The sequence below is a fragment of the Hemitrygon akajei genome, unplaced genomic scaffold, assembly GCF_048418815.1.
Source record: "Hemitrygon akajei unplaced genomic scaffold, sHemAka1.3 Scf000048, whole genome shotgun sequence".
NCBI lineage: Eukaryota > Metazoa > Chordata > Chondrichthyes > Myliobatiformes > Dasyatidae > Hemitrygon > Hemitrygon akajei.
Window position 1 is genome coordinate 5856793 of NW_027331934.1, and position 18451 is coordinate 5875243.

Sequence of the window (18451 nt, forward strand, 5' to 3'; positions counted from 1 at the left end):
AATCCCCAGTGTTTATCAATAACACAATTACTGATCACATTAATGTTTAGAGTCAGGCACCCAGTGACTGTAAACACAATCTCCCACAGTCTGGTACTTACCATAGTCTCTGTATTTTACACTCTGGGTTCCTCAGAGCCGCAGACACCAGTTTCACTCCTGAATCTCCCAGTTTATTATTACTCAGGTTCAGTTTTGTCAGTGATGGGTTTGTACTGAGAGCGGAGGCGAGATCCTTGGCACCAGAATCTGTGAGACCGACACTCTCCAGCCTGGAGATGAGAGAAAGTGAGGGGGAAGGACACACAGAGAGAGGAGACGGTACAAATCCCCAGTGTTTATCAGTAACACAATCACTGAACACATTAATGTTCAGTGTCAGACACCCAGTGACTGTAAACACAATCTCTCACAGTCTGGTACTTACCAAAGTGTCTGTATTTTACACTCCGGGTTCCTCAGAGCCGCAGACACCAGTTTCACTGCTGAACCTCCCAGTTTATCATTATTCAGGTCCAGCTCCGTCAGTGATGTGTTTGTATTGAGAGCGGAGGCGAGATCCTCGGCACCAGAATATGTGAGACCGACATTGTTCAGCCTGGAGAAGAGAGAGAGTGAGGGTGAAGGACACAGAGAGACAGGAGACGGTACAAATCCCCAGTGTTTATCAGTAACACAATCACTGAACACATTAATGTTCAGTGTCAGACACCCAGTGACTCTAAACACAATCTGCCACAGTCTGGTACTTACCCCAGTTTCTGTATTTTACACTCCGGGTTCCTCAGAGCCGCAGACACCAGTTTCACTCCTGAATCTCCCAGTTTATTCTCCCCAAGTCTAAGCACAAACAGACAAATTTATGAACAAAGTGATTCAAACCGTGGGTCTCGGGGAATTTCTCTCACTCGGATATTTCAGGAAACATTAAACCCTTCAGTAAATCACTGATAGGAGTTCCCATCACTGTCAATGTCCCTCACTGCCCATCTCCAGGGTATTCACCGAATGTCAGTAATTTAGTCTGTCGATGTGACCCTGTAAACTCCACATATTCTGTATCATTCCCTGATGGCTAGACAAAATGTTCCTGATGTGAGAGGGTCGCAAGGAGTAGGGTTGAAGTGGAGGAAGTCCCACAGTGAGACAGAATTGTGAATGGGGAAATGTCGAAGGGAAATGACACCACAGGAGGAAGGGGAATGTGGATGTGAGATCTCGCAGGAGGAAGGGGAATGTGGATGTGAGATCTCGCAACAGGAAGGGGGATGAGGAAGAGAGATCCCACAGGAGGATGGGGACGGGAGATCCCACAGGAGGAAGTGGGATGGTTGAAGAGAGATCCCACAGGGGAAAGGGGGATGGGGAAGCGAGATCCCACAGTAGGAAGTGGGATCGGGAAGAGAGATCCCACAGGAGTAAGGGGGATGGGGAAGAGAGATCCCACAGGAGTAAGGGGAATGGGGAAGAGAGATCCCACAGGAGTAAGGGGGATGGGGAAGAGGGATCCCACAGGAGTAAGGGGGATAGGGAAGAAATATCCCACAGGAGGAACTGCGGTGGAGAAGAGAAATTCCACAGCAGGAAGGGAATGGGGAAGTGAGATCCCACAGGAGGAATGGAATGGGGAAGCGATATCACACAGCAGGAAGGGAATGGGGAAGTGAGATCCCACAGGAGGAAGGGAGTTGGAGAAGAATATTGCCATATAAGGAAGGGGGATGTGGAAAAGTTGTCCCACAGAAGGGTCAGAGGGGAAAAGATTATCCCACAAGATAGATTGTACGGGATGCAGTAACAGATTGTATCGAAGGGGTGTTATGAACCTAGGACATAATCGAGACAGGAGATGCACCCATTGGGTCTAGGTATCTGGTAGTGAGCAAAGTCACACAGGTGGACTGACGGTAATAGTCGCACCAATAGGAAGGGCAGGGGAGGACAATCTCACAATGTTATTTCTCTCCTCACTTGGACAGTCTGCTGACGGTCTGTTGTCCCTCACTAGGCAGGGGATGTGAATCTCTGACCCACCTGCTGCAGTCAATGTCGATCTGAGTGTCAGTAACAGTGAGAAGGAACATTGTCAATGGACGTGTCACAGGCAGCGAGAAACACGGCCATTTCTATGGTTTACTACCATTAAACCAATGGCCGTTGTTCACTGATCGGATGTAATTTCCAAAATTCGTTCACAAGAAACAAGAACACTTTCCCTTCCTTGGGGAATTACTGACTGATCCCCTGGGCATTTGTCACAATTCTTCACAATCTGATTTACTACAAATTTACCGAAATTCCTTTACATTGAAACAACGCAATGGAACAGTTTCACAGTTCAGAGTGAGAGATAAATCAAGTTACCTCAACTCCTGGCACTTGTGCAGCCCGGGTCCCAGCCGCCGGATTCCTTCACACCGAATGTGGCAGTTCTCCAGGTCAAGGTGTTTTATTGTATCACAGAGTCCGATGACATGAGACAGGACCGCGCAGTCAATCGGGGTCAGAGTCATTCCACTGAATGAAAGTGTTTCCACAGATCCCAGAGTGGCCTGAGCCAGTCCACGATTCTGAGACTCAAACAGGTAGTGCAATGTGTTCAGGAGGCTCCTTTTACCAGCTTCACTCTGGGTGTTTCCACTCTGGCGTTTAACCTCCTCCTTCACCCAGTCAATCACCCGGCAGGTTGTTTGATGAGGAAACGGACCCAGAAACTCCTCCAGGCCCCGAGCTGTCATTGGGGAGGAGAGACCAGCAACAAAACGGAGAAATACCTCAAACTGCCCATCTGTCGTGTTGTGGGCTTTAGTGAGGAATTTCAGGATATCCCCGGGAGGTGGATTCAGGAATTGTGCGACTGCAGCTACAAACTCTTGGATGGTGAGGTGTGGGAATGTGTACACAACGCTCCGGGCAGAATCCTCTCTCTCCAGAAGCTCCATCAGGAACCCGGACAGGAACTGGGAAGGCTGCAGATTGAACTTGATCAAATCTCCATCTGAAAACACAATCTTCTTCTCGGACACTCCTCTGAAGGCCATCTGACCAACCCTGAGTAACTCATCACGGGGGTTCTCAATCTCACGGCCGTGGTTTTTCAGGATGTTGTAAATATAGTAGGAGTACAGTTGGGTGATGGTCTTGGGAACTCGCCGTGGGTCCCTGACTCTTTGTGTGAAGAAGGGGCCCAGTGCCAGAGCGAGGATCCAGCAGTAGGAGGGGTTGTAGCTCATGGTGTACAGGATCTCGTTCTCCTTCACGTGTTTGAAAACAGCTTCTGCCACCGTCTGATCTTCAAAATGCCTGATGAAATATTCCTTCCGTTCCTCACCAACAAATCCCAGGATTTCTGCCCAGACACTGATGTCAGCCTTTTCCAATAAATGTAATGCAGTGGGACGGGTGGTCACCAGCACTGAACACCCTGGGAGCAGCTTGCCCTGGATTAAACTGTACACAATGTCCGACACTTCACACCACCACTCGGGATCTGGGCACTGGTGCTTGGGTTCTGTATCTCTCCGAATGTCAGCAAAATCTATTCTGTGCTTGAATTCATCCAAACCATCGAATATAAACAACAATCCCTTTGGGTTCTTCCAGACCTCTCTCAGGATATTCCCAAAGTAAGGATACTGATCTAGAATCAGTTCCTTCAGGTTTATTCGACAGTTAATAGAGTTTAAATCCCGGAATTTGAAAGTGAAGACAAACTGGAATTGTTGGTATATTTTCCCCGTTGCCCAGTCATATACAATCTTTTGTACCATTGTTGTTTTCCCGATCCCCGGGACTCCGGCCACTGCTGCCGAACTCCCAGATTTGGATTTACTTCGGGAAAAACTGCTTTGGAATAACTGATCAGTCTGGATTTTTTCCAGCTCTCCGCGGAGATGTTTCTGTCTCCACTCCTCGTGGTCTCTGCCTCTTGCCAGCAGCTCATGTTCCACCAGTTTCCAATCTCGAACAGTAGAAATGACCGTGAGCTCAGCGTATCGATCAACCAGCTGGAAAACCTTCACCTTCTCCCTCATCAGGATCGTGTTCATTCTCAGTGTTTCAGTTTGTGCCCGCAGAGTCTCCTTGTGTTTCTGTTGAACATCTTCCATGGGAATAGAGAACATTGTCAAAATGTTAAATGGTTCAATGGACAAAGAAATTCCTAAATGCATTCCAATATTCAGAGTTTGAGATTACATAAATTAATTCAATGCTTCCATTGATATTAGGACAGGAAGTACATTTCTGTTCACAGACAACCGAATTAACAGCAATGAATGTCCCTGAAAAATGTCCAATCCTCATATTCTGGTACTCATTACTTGTGATGGTAAGCTTTCCTCTGATATCCTATTGCAATCCTGACTGCACCCCCGTTACAACATCATTTCACTATATTTAAAGGATTGCTTGCATCATTAACAGATAATGTTAATACTGATCTTGTGTGGAAATACGGAGAGCAGGACACTCTGCATTTTGGCAAGTCTGCACACTGGGGAGTCACAGGTGTCCACTGCTCTTGCATCAAAACAGGAGCAGAATATGCGGGAAATACTCAAGTCGGGCAGCGTCTGGAGGAGAATCACAGTGAAGTTGCAGATCGATAACCCATCGGAACGACAAGAAAGAAAATGGCTAGTTTTCAATCGCAGTGATGGAGGATTGGTGGAAAGATGAAATCTCTGTTAATGGAAGAAATTAGAAGAGTCTGTCTCAATGATGTACATTGTGTTTGTGGCAGAGGGTGGTGAAGTCTTGGCCACTGCTACTCATCAGTCTTGCTGTCGGGGTGTAGGGCGCTGTCTTATGAGGCCTCCGTCTGTCAGAGTCGACCATGGATGTCCTGCCCCTACAAGCTAGGACACTCCGATATGGAGAGGAAGCTTTTGCCGATGTAGCAAGCTCCCTCTCTCCGTGCATCTGATGAACACAAAGGATCGGCAGAGACTGACACTGCTCGGCACCAGAGGTGTCGCAGGATATGCCACAGTCTGTGTTGAACAGACTGCTTTAGGGGCTCCAGGTCAAGAATTTTCCCTCTGGGTTTACTCTCAATCTCTTCCCCATGAGGGGTGCAGTTGCAAGGTAGTGGAGTTTTGAGATCAGAGTTTTCTTGCTCCTGGGCGAGCTGCCAATCACGGCCAAGGAGCCCCATCTGCCCAAAGCGACTGGCTGTAAGGCACCAGTAACCCGCCTTTGCCCCTTCTCCTTTCGGAAGAAATGCTTCCACTGTGCTTAGTGGCTAAACCACATGTGAAGGCCGGGGGCTGGACTTGGTTGTCAGAGGCTATTTGAGTCACACGCCACTGGGAGCATTTCATAGGTCGTGGCAGCTTATCCCCACTGCCAAGCTCGGGTAAAACAATCTTAAGCAAACAAGGGGCGCTGTATTATTGAAAACAATAAATCAATAAATTGGTTTATTATTGTCACATGCACCACGGTAAAATGGAAAACTTTTCTGCACGCGATCCAAATAGATCATTACATCACATCGGTGCAATGAGGTTGTAGAAGGAAAAACAGAACAGAATAGTTCAGGGAAACAGTGTTTCAGTTGCTGAGAAAATGCAGTGCAGGGAGACAATAAGGTAGAAGGCCAAAGGATCATTGGCAGGTCAGGGTTTTGCTTTGGAGCTATGCTCATAAACTGTAGAATTCAACACCTAAAACCACAGTACTGTGCAGAAGTCTGAGGTGTATATTACGACTGACAACATTCTGTCTTTTATTTTCAAGTTTGCACTTTATCCCGCGGTGATGCAGTTTGTGTTGTTGTTGTTGTTGTTGTTGTTGTTGTTGTTGTTGTTGTTGTTGTTGTTGTTGTTGTTGTTGTTGTTGTTGTTGTTGTTGTTGTTGTTGTTGTTGTTGTTGTTGTTGTTGTTGTTGTTGTTGTTGTTGTTGTTGTTGTTGTTGTTGTTGTTGTTGTTGTTGTTGTTGTTGTTGTTGTTGTTGTTGTTGTTGTTGTTGTTGTTGTTGTTGTTGTTGTTGTTGTTGTTGTTGTTGTTGTTGTTGTTGTTGTTGTTGTTGTTGTTGTTGTTGTTGTTGTTGTTGTTGTTGTTGTTGTTGTTGTTGTTGTTGTTGTTGTTGTTGTTGTTGTTGTTGTTGTTGTTGTTGTTGTTGTTGTTGTTGTTGTTGTTGTTGTTGTTGTTGTTGTTGTTATCTTAGCCTAAACTGGTAAAACTTGAGGTACAGGCATAGCCAAGCGCATTCCTGATTGAATTGATAGGAAATTTCAGACTATTCTCATGGTGTATAATACTGTGTGTTTTTGAAGATTTATACAATTATTCCCGTGTGGGCCTAATTTATTAATACTATTGTTTAAAGCCTTTGGGATGATACCAGTTATCAATATTATGATAGGGATAATGAATACCCTGTTCGTGTTCCATAGTCTTTCATTTTCCCCTTTTAATTCAGCATATTTCTGGTGTTTTTCACTAATTCATTTCTGTAAGCTATGTGTGTTTGGAAAGGCTATATATAGTCAAAAAGTTGTTTTTACTTGTTTATCCTTTAAAAGTACATCCGAACGGTTATCATGGATTATCCTATCTGAAATAATGATCAGTCACGGTATGATATGAAGGACTCTAACTCTAAAAGCGGAGCAGGTTTGTACTTATAGTAAGTTTTGGTTTTTTTCATCAGTTGTAGTTTAAGCAAGATTTTTGGGAATGTTGTCCACCACTTGATAGTGCTTGTGCAAGTAATGAGATTCAGTTAAACTACAGCAAGTTCCTGTAACGCGTTGGATTGTTTCTGGTTTCTCCTGTAATTTTCAGCATTTATCGCCGAGGACCTATTGGTCGTTTATTCTGTATTATTGATAACTACGTGTCTCAACAACCTTGTCCTGCATTGTTTCAATTATCTCTTCTGTTTCTGGGAAAAGGTCTCCAACTTTGAGCCAGGCGCTCGACGCTTCCTTGTCGACATCTAGTCGGCTCAGTCATGTGGATGTCTTCCACGGGGAGCCAGATTCTTCCATTGGTTAACATTTTCTACTATTATGTTAGTTTCTTCATTTTTATGGGTGGTGCTTTCATTTCCGTTCAGTGATGTGTACCCCTTATCAGAATTGCATAAGCTTGTATGGAGTGCTGAATTCTCCTTGTGTTGATGAAAATATACCCTTAGAACTAATTGTGGATTTCAGAGAAGGCAGGATGAGGGAACACAACACACGAGTCCTCATCGAGGGATCTGATGTGGAAAGAGTGAGCAATTTCAAATTCCTGGCTGTCAATATCTCCAAGTGTCTAACCTGGACCAAATATATCCATGCAGCTGCAAAGAAGGCACAACAGTGACTATATGTCATCAGGAGTTTCCAACATCACTCGAATATTTCTACAGGTGTAACTTGGAGAGCATTGTAACTGGCTGCATCACCTTCTGGTTCATGGGAACTACTGTACAGGATTGGAGTAAGGCGCACACTCAACGATTCAGGAGCAACTTCTCCTCTGCCATCCAGTTTCTGAATGGACATTGAACGCATCGATAGTGACTCACTAATTTCTTTTTTTATTTCTATTTTTGCACTACTTATTTAATTTAATATTTCATATAATCACACAGACATGCATAGCTATATATGCTCAACTTCCAAGCCTGAAGCCATTTTGCTGCTCAGACAGCTCCACTGGACAGGACACGTGCCTCGCATGGAGAACTCATTACCGAAAGCAGTACTCTACGGAGAACTCTCCCAAGATAAGAGAGATGGTGGTGCCCCCGCACAAGAGGTACAAGGACCAAATTAAACAGCAGCTCTCTCAGGCAAATATGGAGGTAAACGAGTGGCAGCGGCTGATCTACGGCAAAGACAAGAATTTTGAGGAACCCAGAAGAGCGGCTGCTGAAAAGAAGAGGAGATGCAAGAAGGATCCAACTACCCAAACGCCTGAATCCCAGCTACATCCGTGTCCTACTGCTCCCGGGTCTGTAGATCCAGAATTGGCCCCTACAATCACCAACGATCATGCCGTCATCCAGTACCACACACACACACACACACACACACACACACACACACACACACACACACACACACACACACACACACACACACACACACACACACACACACACACACACACACACACACACACACACACACACACACACACACACACACACACACACACACACACACACACACACACACACACACACACACACAAGGATTTAGGGTATGCTTCCTGGTCATTAATACTTGATGTAACCCTGGAATGGGCATGTCCTGGACCCCCTACAATTCAACTACCGACACAACCGATCGACAGATGGCACAATAGTTACTGCTCTGCACACCGTCTTTAAACATCTGGAGAAGATGGATGCTTATGTCAGAATGCTGTTCTTGGACTAGAGTTGAGCATTCGACACCATCATTTCCCTCCAGGCTCGACAAGAAACTCAGAGACCTCGGCCTTGACCCTGCTGTGTGCAGCTGGATCTTGGAGTTCCTGTCATATTGCCGGCAGGTCGTAAGAGGGGGCTCCCTCACCTCTGCCCCTCTGACACTCAACACAGGTGCCCATCAGGGCTATGTCCTGTTCCCTCCTTTACTCTCTATATACCAATGACTGTGTTACCACCCACAGCTCCAATCTGCTAATTAAGTTTGCTGATGATACTACATTGATTGGCCAAATCTCAATTAAAAACGAGGTAGCCTACATAGAAGAAGTCATCACCCTGACACAGTGGTGTCAAGAAAACAACTTCTCCCTCAATGTCGCAAAAACAAAGGAGCTGGTTGCAATGTCGCAAAGACAAGAGGAATGGAGAGAGGATAACCCCCATTGACACCAATGGATCCGGGGTTGAGAGGGTGAACAGCTTTAAGTTCCTCGGCATCCACATCACTGAGGACCTCACGTGGTCTGTACACACCAGCTGTGTGGTGAAAAAAGGCACAACAGCTCCTCTTTCACCTCAGATGGTTGAGGACGTTTGGTATAGGCCCCCAAATGCTAAAGATTTACTACAGGGACACAATTGGGAGCATCCTGACTAGCTGCATCATGCCCTGGTATGGAAACTGTACCTCCCTCAGGATTCTGCAGAGAGTGGTGTGGACAGCCCAGTGCGTCTCTAGATGTGAATTTCCTACTATTCAGGACGTTACAGACACGGGGTTAAAAGGGCCCAAAGGATCATTCTGCACCCAAGTCTCACAAAACACAAACTGTTCCTTCTGCTACCATCTGGGAAACTGTACCGCAGCATAAAAGCCAGGACCAGCAGGCTCCGGGACAGCTTCTTCCACCAGGCCATCAGACTCATTAATTCAAGCTGATACAATTCTACTTCTACAATTGTATACATATACTACATTTGTGCTGTTGGCGCAGAAAAACACTTTTCACAACTTATCTCCGTGATATTAACCCTGATCCTGAGAATTTTTCTCTTACTATTGTGCCATTTGTTTTAGATCTGTTATTCATTATATTCATACTGTCCTCGTTCATATCAATCTAAGTGCGCACCAGTGCACATGGTGTTTTCTAGAAATTGTTATTTAAGTTCTTAGTTTTTTTTTGCAAATTTTCCAGATCCATGTCATACCAGAAGAATTCGTCAATATGGGCATAGGGAGAGTTTAGTACCTTTGTTATATTTTTACTGTTCAGCTCTGTTTGGCAGATTTCCTTCAGCCTTGATATAAATTCACCTTTTCTTCAGGCTCGCAGTAAATTCAACGTTTCCTCGGCCTTGAAGTAAATTTTGTTGAAAGATTTTGCTTTATCACACGATGACCTATTTTCTTTGCTTATTGATATTCTAAATATATGTTTCACATTCATCCATCAGTTGCCTTGTATCCTGATGCTCTGTTTGATATTCTACCGGCTCTATTGCACCTCTCTTTATGTTTCATGTTCTGTACTTTTCTAGCTTAAATTTCATGTTTACATCTTTGGAGATTAGTTCCATTATTTGAATTATTTGTTTTAGCTTTACTGATGCAAGAGTAAATAATTTCAAAACATCAATGTACAGCTGTGTCAAGGTATAATTCGATTTTCTTTTCTGATTTGAAACGTGAGGTTTGTCCGTTTCTGAAAATTAAGAGCGGGTTTAAAGCCAGGCAAAACCATTGTGGGCTTTGTGAGTCACACTGAAAAATCCCTACATTTATTTTTATAACGGTGGTTGTTCCTTTGTGGTTGTTAATAAGGTGATTCTTGTACGCCAATGTTTTATTAGATGTTGTAATTTCACAAGTATTGGATGAATCTTATATATATTTGGAACTTCTCTTAACCCTGCGAGGGAGAGAATCAAATGTCTTTGATACAATATAACATTGAAAGATTTCTGCTTTCCTGAGGGTTTGATATAGAATTACATAATCTATTATCAGTTGTTCCTTAAATCCGTTCGTACCCTAATGGTATTCTTTCTGCTCTTCTGTAAGTATTGTGGTTTTCTAAATGAGTGGTTATTATTTATGAGATAAACGATGTTACAAATTTATATATAAAATTGCCTTATTATTATCAGCCAGTAATAAAATAATAGGTGACCAATCAATAGTCTTATAAATGCAGAATTAAAGCTGGCGATACATACCTTCAGTTTTTTTTTTATATTTTCTGCTGCATGGGAGTATGAAAGGGAGAATGTTTGAGGGTTCATCAGCAAGGTTTTGGGTGGGGTTTGCATCTGGCTAACTTGATTGAGTTCCTCCAGGAGGTGACAAAGGTGGTGGATGAAGTTACAGATGGATATTGTCTACTTGGATATTGGTCGAGTCTTTGACAAGATCCCACATGGGAGGCTCATACAGGATATTAACATGCTTGGGAACTGTGGGGAATTGTCCTGGCTGGCGGGGACCCACATTGCAAGAAATTGCTTTTGCTGGTGTGTGGCGAATCTGAAATTATTGTCATAGGCAGCTGAGGAAGACAAGTCAATGGGTATACTAAAATGCAGGTCTATGTTCCTGATTCGGAAGAGCGTCAACATTTACAGAAGGCGGGATAATAGGGTTGAAAGGAATTGCGGAGCAAATTCACTGAGCTGAATAGCTTAATTCTCTTCCTAATTCTGATGGTTTTAGGGTGCATCTGGAGATTTGTATTCACTTCTGATTGTCCAGCTCTTGGAAGGATTGGAGAGGGTGCAGAACAGGTTCATCAGGGTTTTGCCTGGGTTCGGAGGCATGTGCTACAAGTAGGGGTTTGATAAATTTGGTTTGTTTATTCTGGAGTTAGGATAGAGATCTGACTGAAGTTTATAAAATAAAAGTCTGGGTAGAGAGCCTGCATTTTGCTTTCAACTTAGCTCATACTCATACCAGGGGGCATTTGGTTAAGGTGAAATGGGGTAAATTTACATCATGTTTGGGTCGTTTTTTAACAGGGTGGTGGGTGCCTGGAATATACAGCTTGGGTTGTGTTGGGGGCAGCTATGTTATAGATGCTCCAAAATATACCTGAATGTGCAGAAAATACGAGGTTATTGTCAATAACACGAGAGAGGATATCAAAGATTTGTTTTTCTTTCCCAGATATATAAAGAGTGGAAAAAAAGGGAGAGGGTTGATATCGGACCGCTGGAAAATGATATTGTAGATTTAGTAACGGGTGAGAAGGAAATTCCGGACAAACTCTGTGGAAGTCACTCGCAGAATTCCAAAATGTAAAAGGCATCCGCGGACAGAATTGAGAGTAGCTGCAATTATGAAGGGGAAGGTTGCTTCAGTATCTGAAAGGTCTGAAGATAGAAAAGTCACCTGGACTGGGTCATACAGTGTATCAGGAGCCTGTCTGGGGTGTGTGGGGATTCCCAGGGTATTAGAAACGGGAGTCAAGGGTTCAGCAGACCCAACGCTGGATTAACACATTAACAGCTGGAACAGCTGGAAAAATACATTTTAGAATATTCAGGCTGCAACAAGAGATTATCTGAATTTTAACCTGAAACCAGACACAAGCAAATGATTAATGGTGAATTTTCATTCCCAGATTCTGCCAAGTCACAGTATAACGTCTGAGATGTGATTTGAACTGTGCATTTCGTCACTCACCTATCAGTTGAGTGGGTAACTCAGATAACCCTTGGGCGATGTTCATGTATTCCTGTGGATCAGGACCTGTTTAAGTCAAAATAACATCCATGAAAACAGAACTAAAATAACTAAACTGTTTATTTCAATGTGCCTGTGTTCAGTGCGTGGTTTTAACATACCGAGTTCCTGTATTTCCCTCAGTATTCTGTCCAACTTCGGTAACTCAGTCCTCCACATCAGAAAGGATTCCCACATCGCCCTCCGGGCCCGGGAGCCTTTGCCATTCACCAAACTGAGGAAGAGTCTGGAACTCTCTGTCCGGTTTCCCTTCTCTGTCAGCTCAGTGACTTTCTACAAAAGGAAACAATGGACTTATTGTGGAGCAGACAGACAGACATGGAGAATGTGGAGGAAAATATCTGTTCATGGTCCCAGTAGCTTCAGAACAGATGCAGTCACTGGGCTGCTGCCTCATCCTCCCTGGGTTCAGTCATTAACAGAGAAACAGTAACTGAAGGAAATTCTCAATCAATATTGTGAAAGAATAAGGATTTACTGATACCCTGCGGTAGATGCAACATGATGAATTTACTTGTCCATCAATGTGCAACATTACATCGAAAAGATGTGACAACAAGAACGGAAGAGAGGGGAGAGAGAGAGAGCAAAAAAAAAGTGGATGGTGGGCATCACTGAATCGTGGCTAAAAGAAGATCATATTTGGGTGCTTACTTCCAAGGATAAATGTTTAATCGAAAGGATAAGCAGGTGGGTGAAAGGGTTGGGTTGACTCTGTTGTCATTAAAAATGAAAGGTCTTGAGAAACAAGTGATGTCAGATTGAACGCTGTAGATGTTAAGAAACTACATATGAAAAATGACCCTAATGGAAATTATATACAGGCCCCTTAACAGTAACCAGGATGTGGGCTACAAATTCCAGTGGGAGAAAGAAGAGGCATATAAACAGGCCAATGTTAAAATAGTCATGGGGAATTTCAATATGCAAGTAGCTTTGGAAAATCAGCTAAATCCCAAGTGAGGGAATGTATAGAATGCCTATGAGATGGTTTTTTGAGAGATGCTTATGGTTGATCCCACTACAGGGAAGGCGTATCTGGATTTGGTGTTGTGTATTGCACCAGATATGATTGGGGAGCTTAAGGAAAATAAACCATTAAGAGGGAGTGATCATAAAATAACGGAACTCACACTGCAGTTTGAGAAAGAGAAGGTAAAGTTAGATGTATCCGTATTACACTGGACTAAAGGAATTACAGAGGCTGGAGAGAGGAGCTGGGCAGAAATAAATTTGAAAATGACACTAACAGGGACAACGGCAGTGCAGGAGTGGCTGAAGTTTCTCGGAGGAATTCAGAAGGCTCAGGACAAATGATCACAAAGGTGAAGAATCATTCTAAAGGGAGGATGATCAGCCATGGCTGACGAGATTGTCAAAGCAGCACAAAAGCAAGGGGGAGGGCACAGAATAGTACAAAATATAGTAGAAAGTTGGAGGACTGGGATGTTTATACAAACCAACAGAAGGCAATTAAAAAGCCGTAAGTATAAAAAATATGAAATATGAAGGTAGGCTAGCGAATAATGGTAAATAGCTTACCAAAACAAAGCTCTGTCCAATATATGAAGAGTGAAAGAGAGGAACGTGGATATTGGGCTGCTGGAAAATGACAGTGAAGAGTTACTGTCAGGTGCCAAGGAAATGGCAGAAGGCATTAATAAGTATTTTATGTCAGTCTTCACTGTAAAAATCAGTAGAACGAGCCAGATATTTGACAATATCATGTGGCAGGAGTGAGTGTATTTGCAATTATTAAGGAGAAGGCGCTCGGGAAGCTAAAAGATCTGAAGATAGAGAAGTCCAGATCAACTGCACCCGATTGTTTCTGAAAGAGGAGGCTGAAGACATTGTGGAGACGTTAGTAATGATCGCTCAAGAATCACTAGATTTTGGAATGGTTCCGGAGGACCGACCATTTTAAACTATAGGCCAGTTAGTCTGATCAGCGTTTGGGAAGATGTCAGCAGCCGATAACTGAGAATAAGGTTTCGGGGTATTTGGACGCACATGATGAAAAAAAGGCCAAAGTCCATGGAAGGGATCTTGCCTGATAGAACTTTTGGAATTTTTTGAGAGAATAGCTTGTTGGGTCGACAACGTAAAGTCAGTGCAAGTTATTTACTTGGACTTCCCGAGGACCTTTGAACAGGTGTCCCACATGATGCCTTTTCACAAGACCAGGGCGGACAGTAGGACAGGAAAGACACAAGCATGGATAGAGGATCCATGTTTTTTCCAGACAGATTTTGTCTGACTGTCTGGGAGCACAGAATGGAACAAACAGGGCTTTTTCTTGTTGGATGTTGGTGACCAGAGGTGCTCTGCAGTGGTTGGTTTTGGGACAGTTTCTTTTTCCGCTGTGTCAATGAAAATATGTGATGGCATTGTATAAAGTCCAGAGAGGAATCAAAACTGTCAGAACCAGTGATATTAAACCAGGTTTTGCTGAGAATGATTGCTGGATGCGCCTGTACTGGCTGGAGTGTGGAAGGATGAGGGGAAATCTAATTGTAACCTGTGGAATATCGAAAGGCATTGAGAGGATGTGGAGATGATGTTTCAAAGTGGGGGAGTCTAGAACCAGACGGAACAGCCTCAAAATTGAGGGATGTCCATTTGGAACAGAGATGAGGAGATTCTTTAGCCAAGGAGTAGTGAATCTGTAGAATTCATTGGCACTGACAGCTGCGGAGACCAGGTCATTGGGTATATTTAAATCAGAGTTTGGTACCTTCTTGACTCGTCAGGTCAGCAAAGTTCACGGGGAGAAGGCAGTAGAATGGATTTGAGAGGGATAGTAAATCACCCATGATATAATGGCAGAGCTGAATCGATGGGCCTAATGGCCCATTTGTGCTCCGATGCTTTATGGTCTTATGATTTGTAAAGACAACAGAACATTAAGGAACGTCAGTGTGGTTGTCTTATGATGGAGGCGGTTACTGCCTGGCACTCATGCTGTAAAATGGTGATCACTTCCTGAATGCAGGCATGGGCTTCCCAATTAACTGAGGAATTATGAGTTAAACACTGAATAATCTTCAAACACATACACCTATGATGGAGTTAAGGTAATCGAGGATGCAACTGAAGATGGATGGGCTTAGGACATTACTCTGAGAAATAAGAGCAATGATGTCCTGGGTTTGAATGATTGATCGCCTAGAACAGTTACCAGTAGGGAATTGGAAAGGTTTTCCATCACATGAATAATGGAGAATAGTTATTGAATAAATCAGCATAATTTCCTGATGGTCCACTGCACTGGAAATTAATACCCTCAGTTTCACTGCTACCAGGTCTGAGGAGTTGCAGTTGTGAAAGAGATTTAAAGGTTTAACAGTAAAGCAGATGTCTCCAGATGATGAATTTATAGATGAGCATCATATTTACAGATTACTCCTCTTACCTTTGCGTAATGCCTGTCTGATTCATTACAGACAGCGCCAATGAATCCCAACGAGAACAGAGTCACTCATGGGTGTAACACACTTGATTTTCTAATACCACTGATGGCTGAATAGGTCAGATCTAGGACAAGACAATCACTGTTTGTGAGCTCCAAGGAGAGTGGCCTGGAATGGTATGTCCCTGTTTCTCATTAGTTAGATATTCAGCAAGTTATCAAATTTATTTTTCATTTTTCCCCTTCCCTTTCAGGAAAACCTATTGATCTTCTTCCTTTTTAAGACAACCTGTTGATTTTTGAGATCATGAGATATCAGCCAGTCAACAGATTTATTTTATGTTTTGTGCTTTATTCTTCCCTTTTAGGTCGAACTATTGACTTTTGTGGTCATGAGATATCAGATTTGCACGTGATCTTTCACGTCTAACCTATCTTAGAGATTTTCGAGGAAGTTGCCTGGAAATTTGCTGTGGCCAAGGTTGTGGATATTGTCTACATGGACTTCAGCACGGTGTTTGACAAGTTCCCTCATAGCAGGTCGGTCAAGAAGTTTCAGTTGCTCAGCATCCGAGATGAGGTAGTAAACTGGATTAGACACCAGCTTTTTGGAAGAATCCGGAGTGTGGCTACAGACTGTTGCATTTCTGATTGGCGCCTGTAATTCGTGGACAGTGAGAGAGGTCGAAATAACTCCCCAACCACACATGCCCTTGCTGGGAAAGGAAAGAGGCCAGCAGAAAGATAAAAGGTTAGATGAGTTGCCGTCTATTCTGTGGGCACAGCATGACACGGACGTAGGGAAAATAAAAACAGCTAGTCCAGTGGAAATAAGGCTGAAAAAAGGAGCAATTCCACCCAGGAGACCACAATACCCTCTAAGACCAGAAGCAGAAGAGGGAATAGCATCGACAGTGCGGGGGTTGCTTGAAATAGGAGTGCTTAAAAGAACAAACAGTCCATGCATAACCCCGTTGTTGCCATTCTTATAACAGATAAATCTAAGTGGAGATTGGTGCATGATTTGCGAGCGGTAAATGATGTGGTAGAGGACTGGCCAGCGGTAGTCCCCAACCCACACACGCTTTTGACCAATGTTCCACCAGAAGCAAGTTACTTTTCAGTGATTGATTTGTGTTCGGCTTTCTTCAGCATTCCTCTAGCACATAGGTCGGCAACCCGCGGCTCTTTCATCTCTGTGCTGCGGCTCCCTGTGGCTTTGGAAAATAAATGATGAGTATTTAATTAAAATGTATTTTATGTTAGTTTGTTAGTTTTTGAAATGTAATTCTAAATTTGAAGATTATGGTGATCTTGTACAATCGTGTTTTTTTGTCGCTATTAATATACGTCACCACTGCCAACGCCTGACACCCGCCAGTGCGCGATTTCTTTAATTTTTCGATCCAAGGTAGGCTAACTATGGAGAATTCTAAAAAAAGAAAAGTGACTGAAGAAAACAGAACGTTTAATGATACGTGGGCAGATTCATTTGCTTTCACTGCTGACGAGACTGGTTTACCGGTATGCTTAATATGCAATGAGACACTAGCAAACAACAAAAAGTCAAATGTCGCAAGACATTTCCAGAATAAACACGCAGCCTTTGCTCAAAAATATCCGGATGGAGATGAGAGAAAAAAAGCCGTTTCGGAACTGATGCAGAAGGTTGATCACAGCAAAAATCATTTCAAGAAGTGGATGAAGTCTGGAAAATCAACTACATATGCTGGTTTTGTTGCCGCTCAGGAAATAATCAGGCACGGGAAGCAGTTTACAGATGGTGAATATATAAAAGAATCTTTCATTAAGATTTCAGAACATCTATTCAAGGACTTTAAAAACAAGAGTGAAATTGTGCAGAAAATCAGGGATATGCCCCTCTCTGCAAAGACTGTCAAAGACAGAACCATAAAAATGGCAGAAGACATCACAAGACAGCAAATTAAAGACATCAATTCAGCTGTGGCCTACTCGATTGCCTGTGACGAGTCTAAAGACAAAGGTGATATTGAACAAATAGCACTGTCTGCCGGTATGTAAACTCTGCCGGGCCACAGGAAGAAATGATTGAGTTGATACCTCTAAAAGGCCAAACACGGGGGAGGACATCTGTGAGGCTGTCTTGAATTGTTTAAGAGCCAAAGGAATAAAGATCACCCACCTGGTGTCAGTAGCTACTGATAGGGCACCAAGTATGACAGGAGCGCACAAGGGGTTTGTGGCTTTACTGCAGAAGTCGCTGGACAGAAAGCTGCTGACTTTTCACTGCATCTTGCACCAAGAGGCACTGTGTACTCAAACATTTCCTCCGGAATGCACAGAAGTAATGGATGTTGTCATTCAGATTGTCAATAAAATAATGGCAAAAAGTTTAAATCACTGTCAATTCCGTTTGTTACTGGACGAGCTGGAAAGCGCATATTCTGATCTCCTGCTGCACAACAAAGTCCGGTGGCTGTCCAGAGGGGAGGTGCTGAAACGCTTTGTCGCGTGTCTGGGAGAAGTGAAAACTTTAATGGGCAGCAAAGGGCTCACCTTTCCTGAGCTGGAACAGCCAGAGTGGCTGGAAAAGCTACACTTCATGGTAGACATGACAGTGCACCTGAACACGCTGAACACAGCTCTTCAGGGGAAAGGATGCACAGCCCTGCACATGTTGGAGGATGTTTTGGCATTCGAGCGCAAGTTGACAGTGCTTGCCAGAGATTTACAGAAAGGCACATTGTCTCACTTCCCCAATTTGAGAGAGTTCAAACAAGCTCACGACATGATATATTCGGAGTATTTACATTCTGCAATCATCGCAATGCAAACATCGTTTGGGAAACGCTTCTGTGAGTTCAGAGAGGAAAAAAACACATTATCCTTCCCGGTCACTCCCCTAAGCATCGATCCATCCCTACTGAATACGACTGCATTGG

At 43.5% G+C, this 18451-nt stretch overlaps 1 protein-coding gene across 1 annotated transcript; it reads right to left on the reverse strand.

The window, feature by feature from the left end:
• Positions 1-277: 277 nt before the first annotated feature.
• Positions 278-2541, reverse strand: LOC140720940 (ribonuclease inhibitor-like). Its single transcript, XM_073035790.1, has 3 exons — positions 2365-2541; positions 754-840; positions 278-598 (listed from the first exon to the last, which is right to left on the reverse strand). Exons 1-3 carry the CDS (start codon positions 2511-2513, stop codon positions 424-426), a joined length of 411 nt encoding a protein of 136 aa, XP_072891891.1. The 5' UTR covers positions 2514-2541; the 3' UTR covers positions 278-423.
• Positions 2542-18451: the final 15910 nt, after the last annotated feature.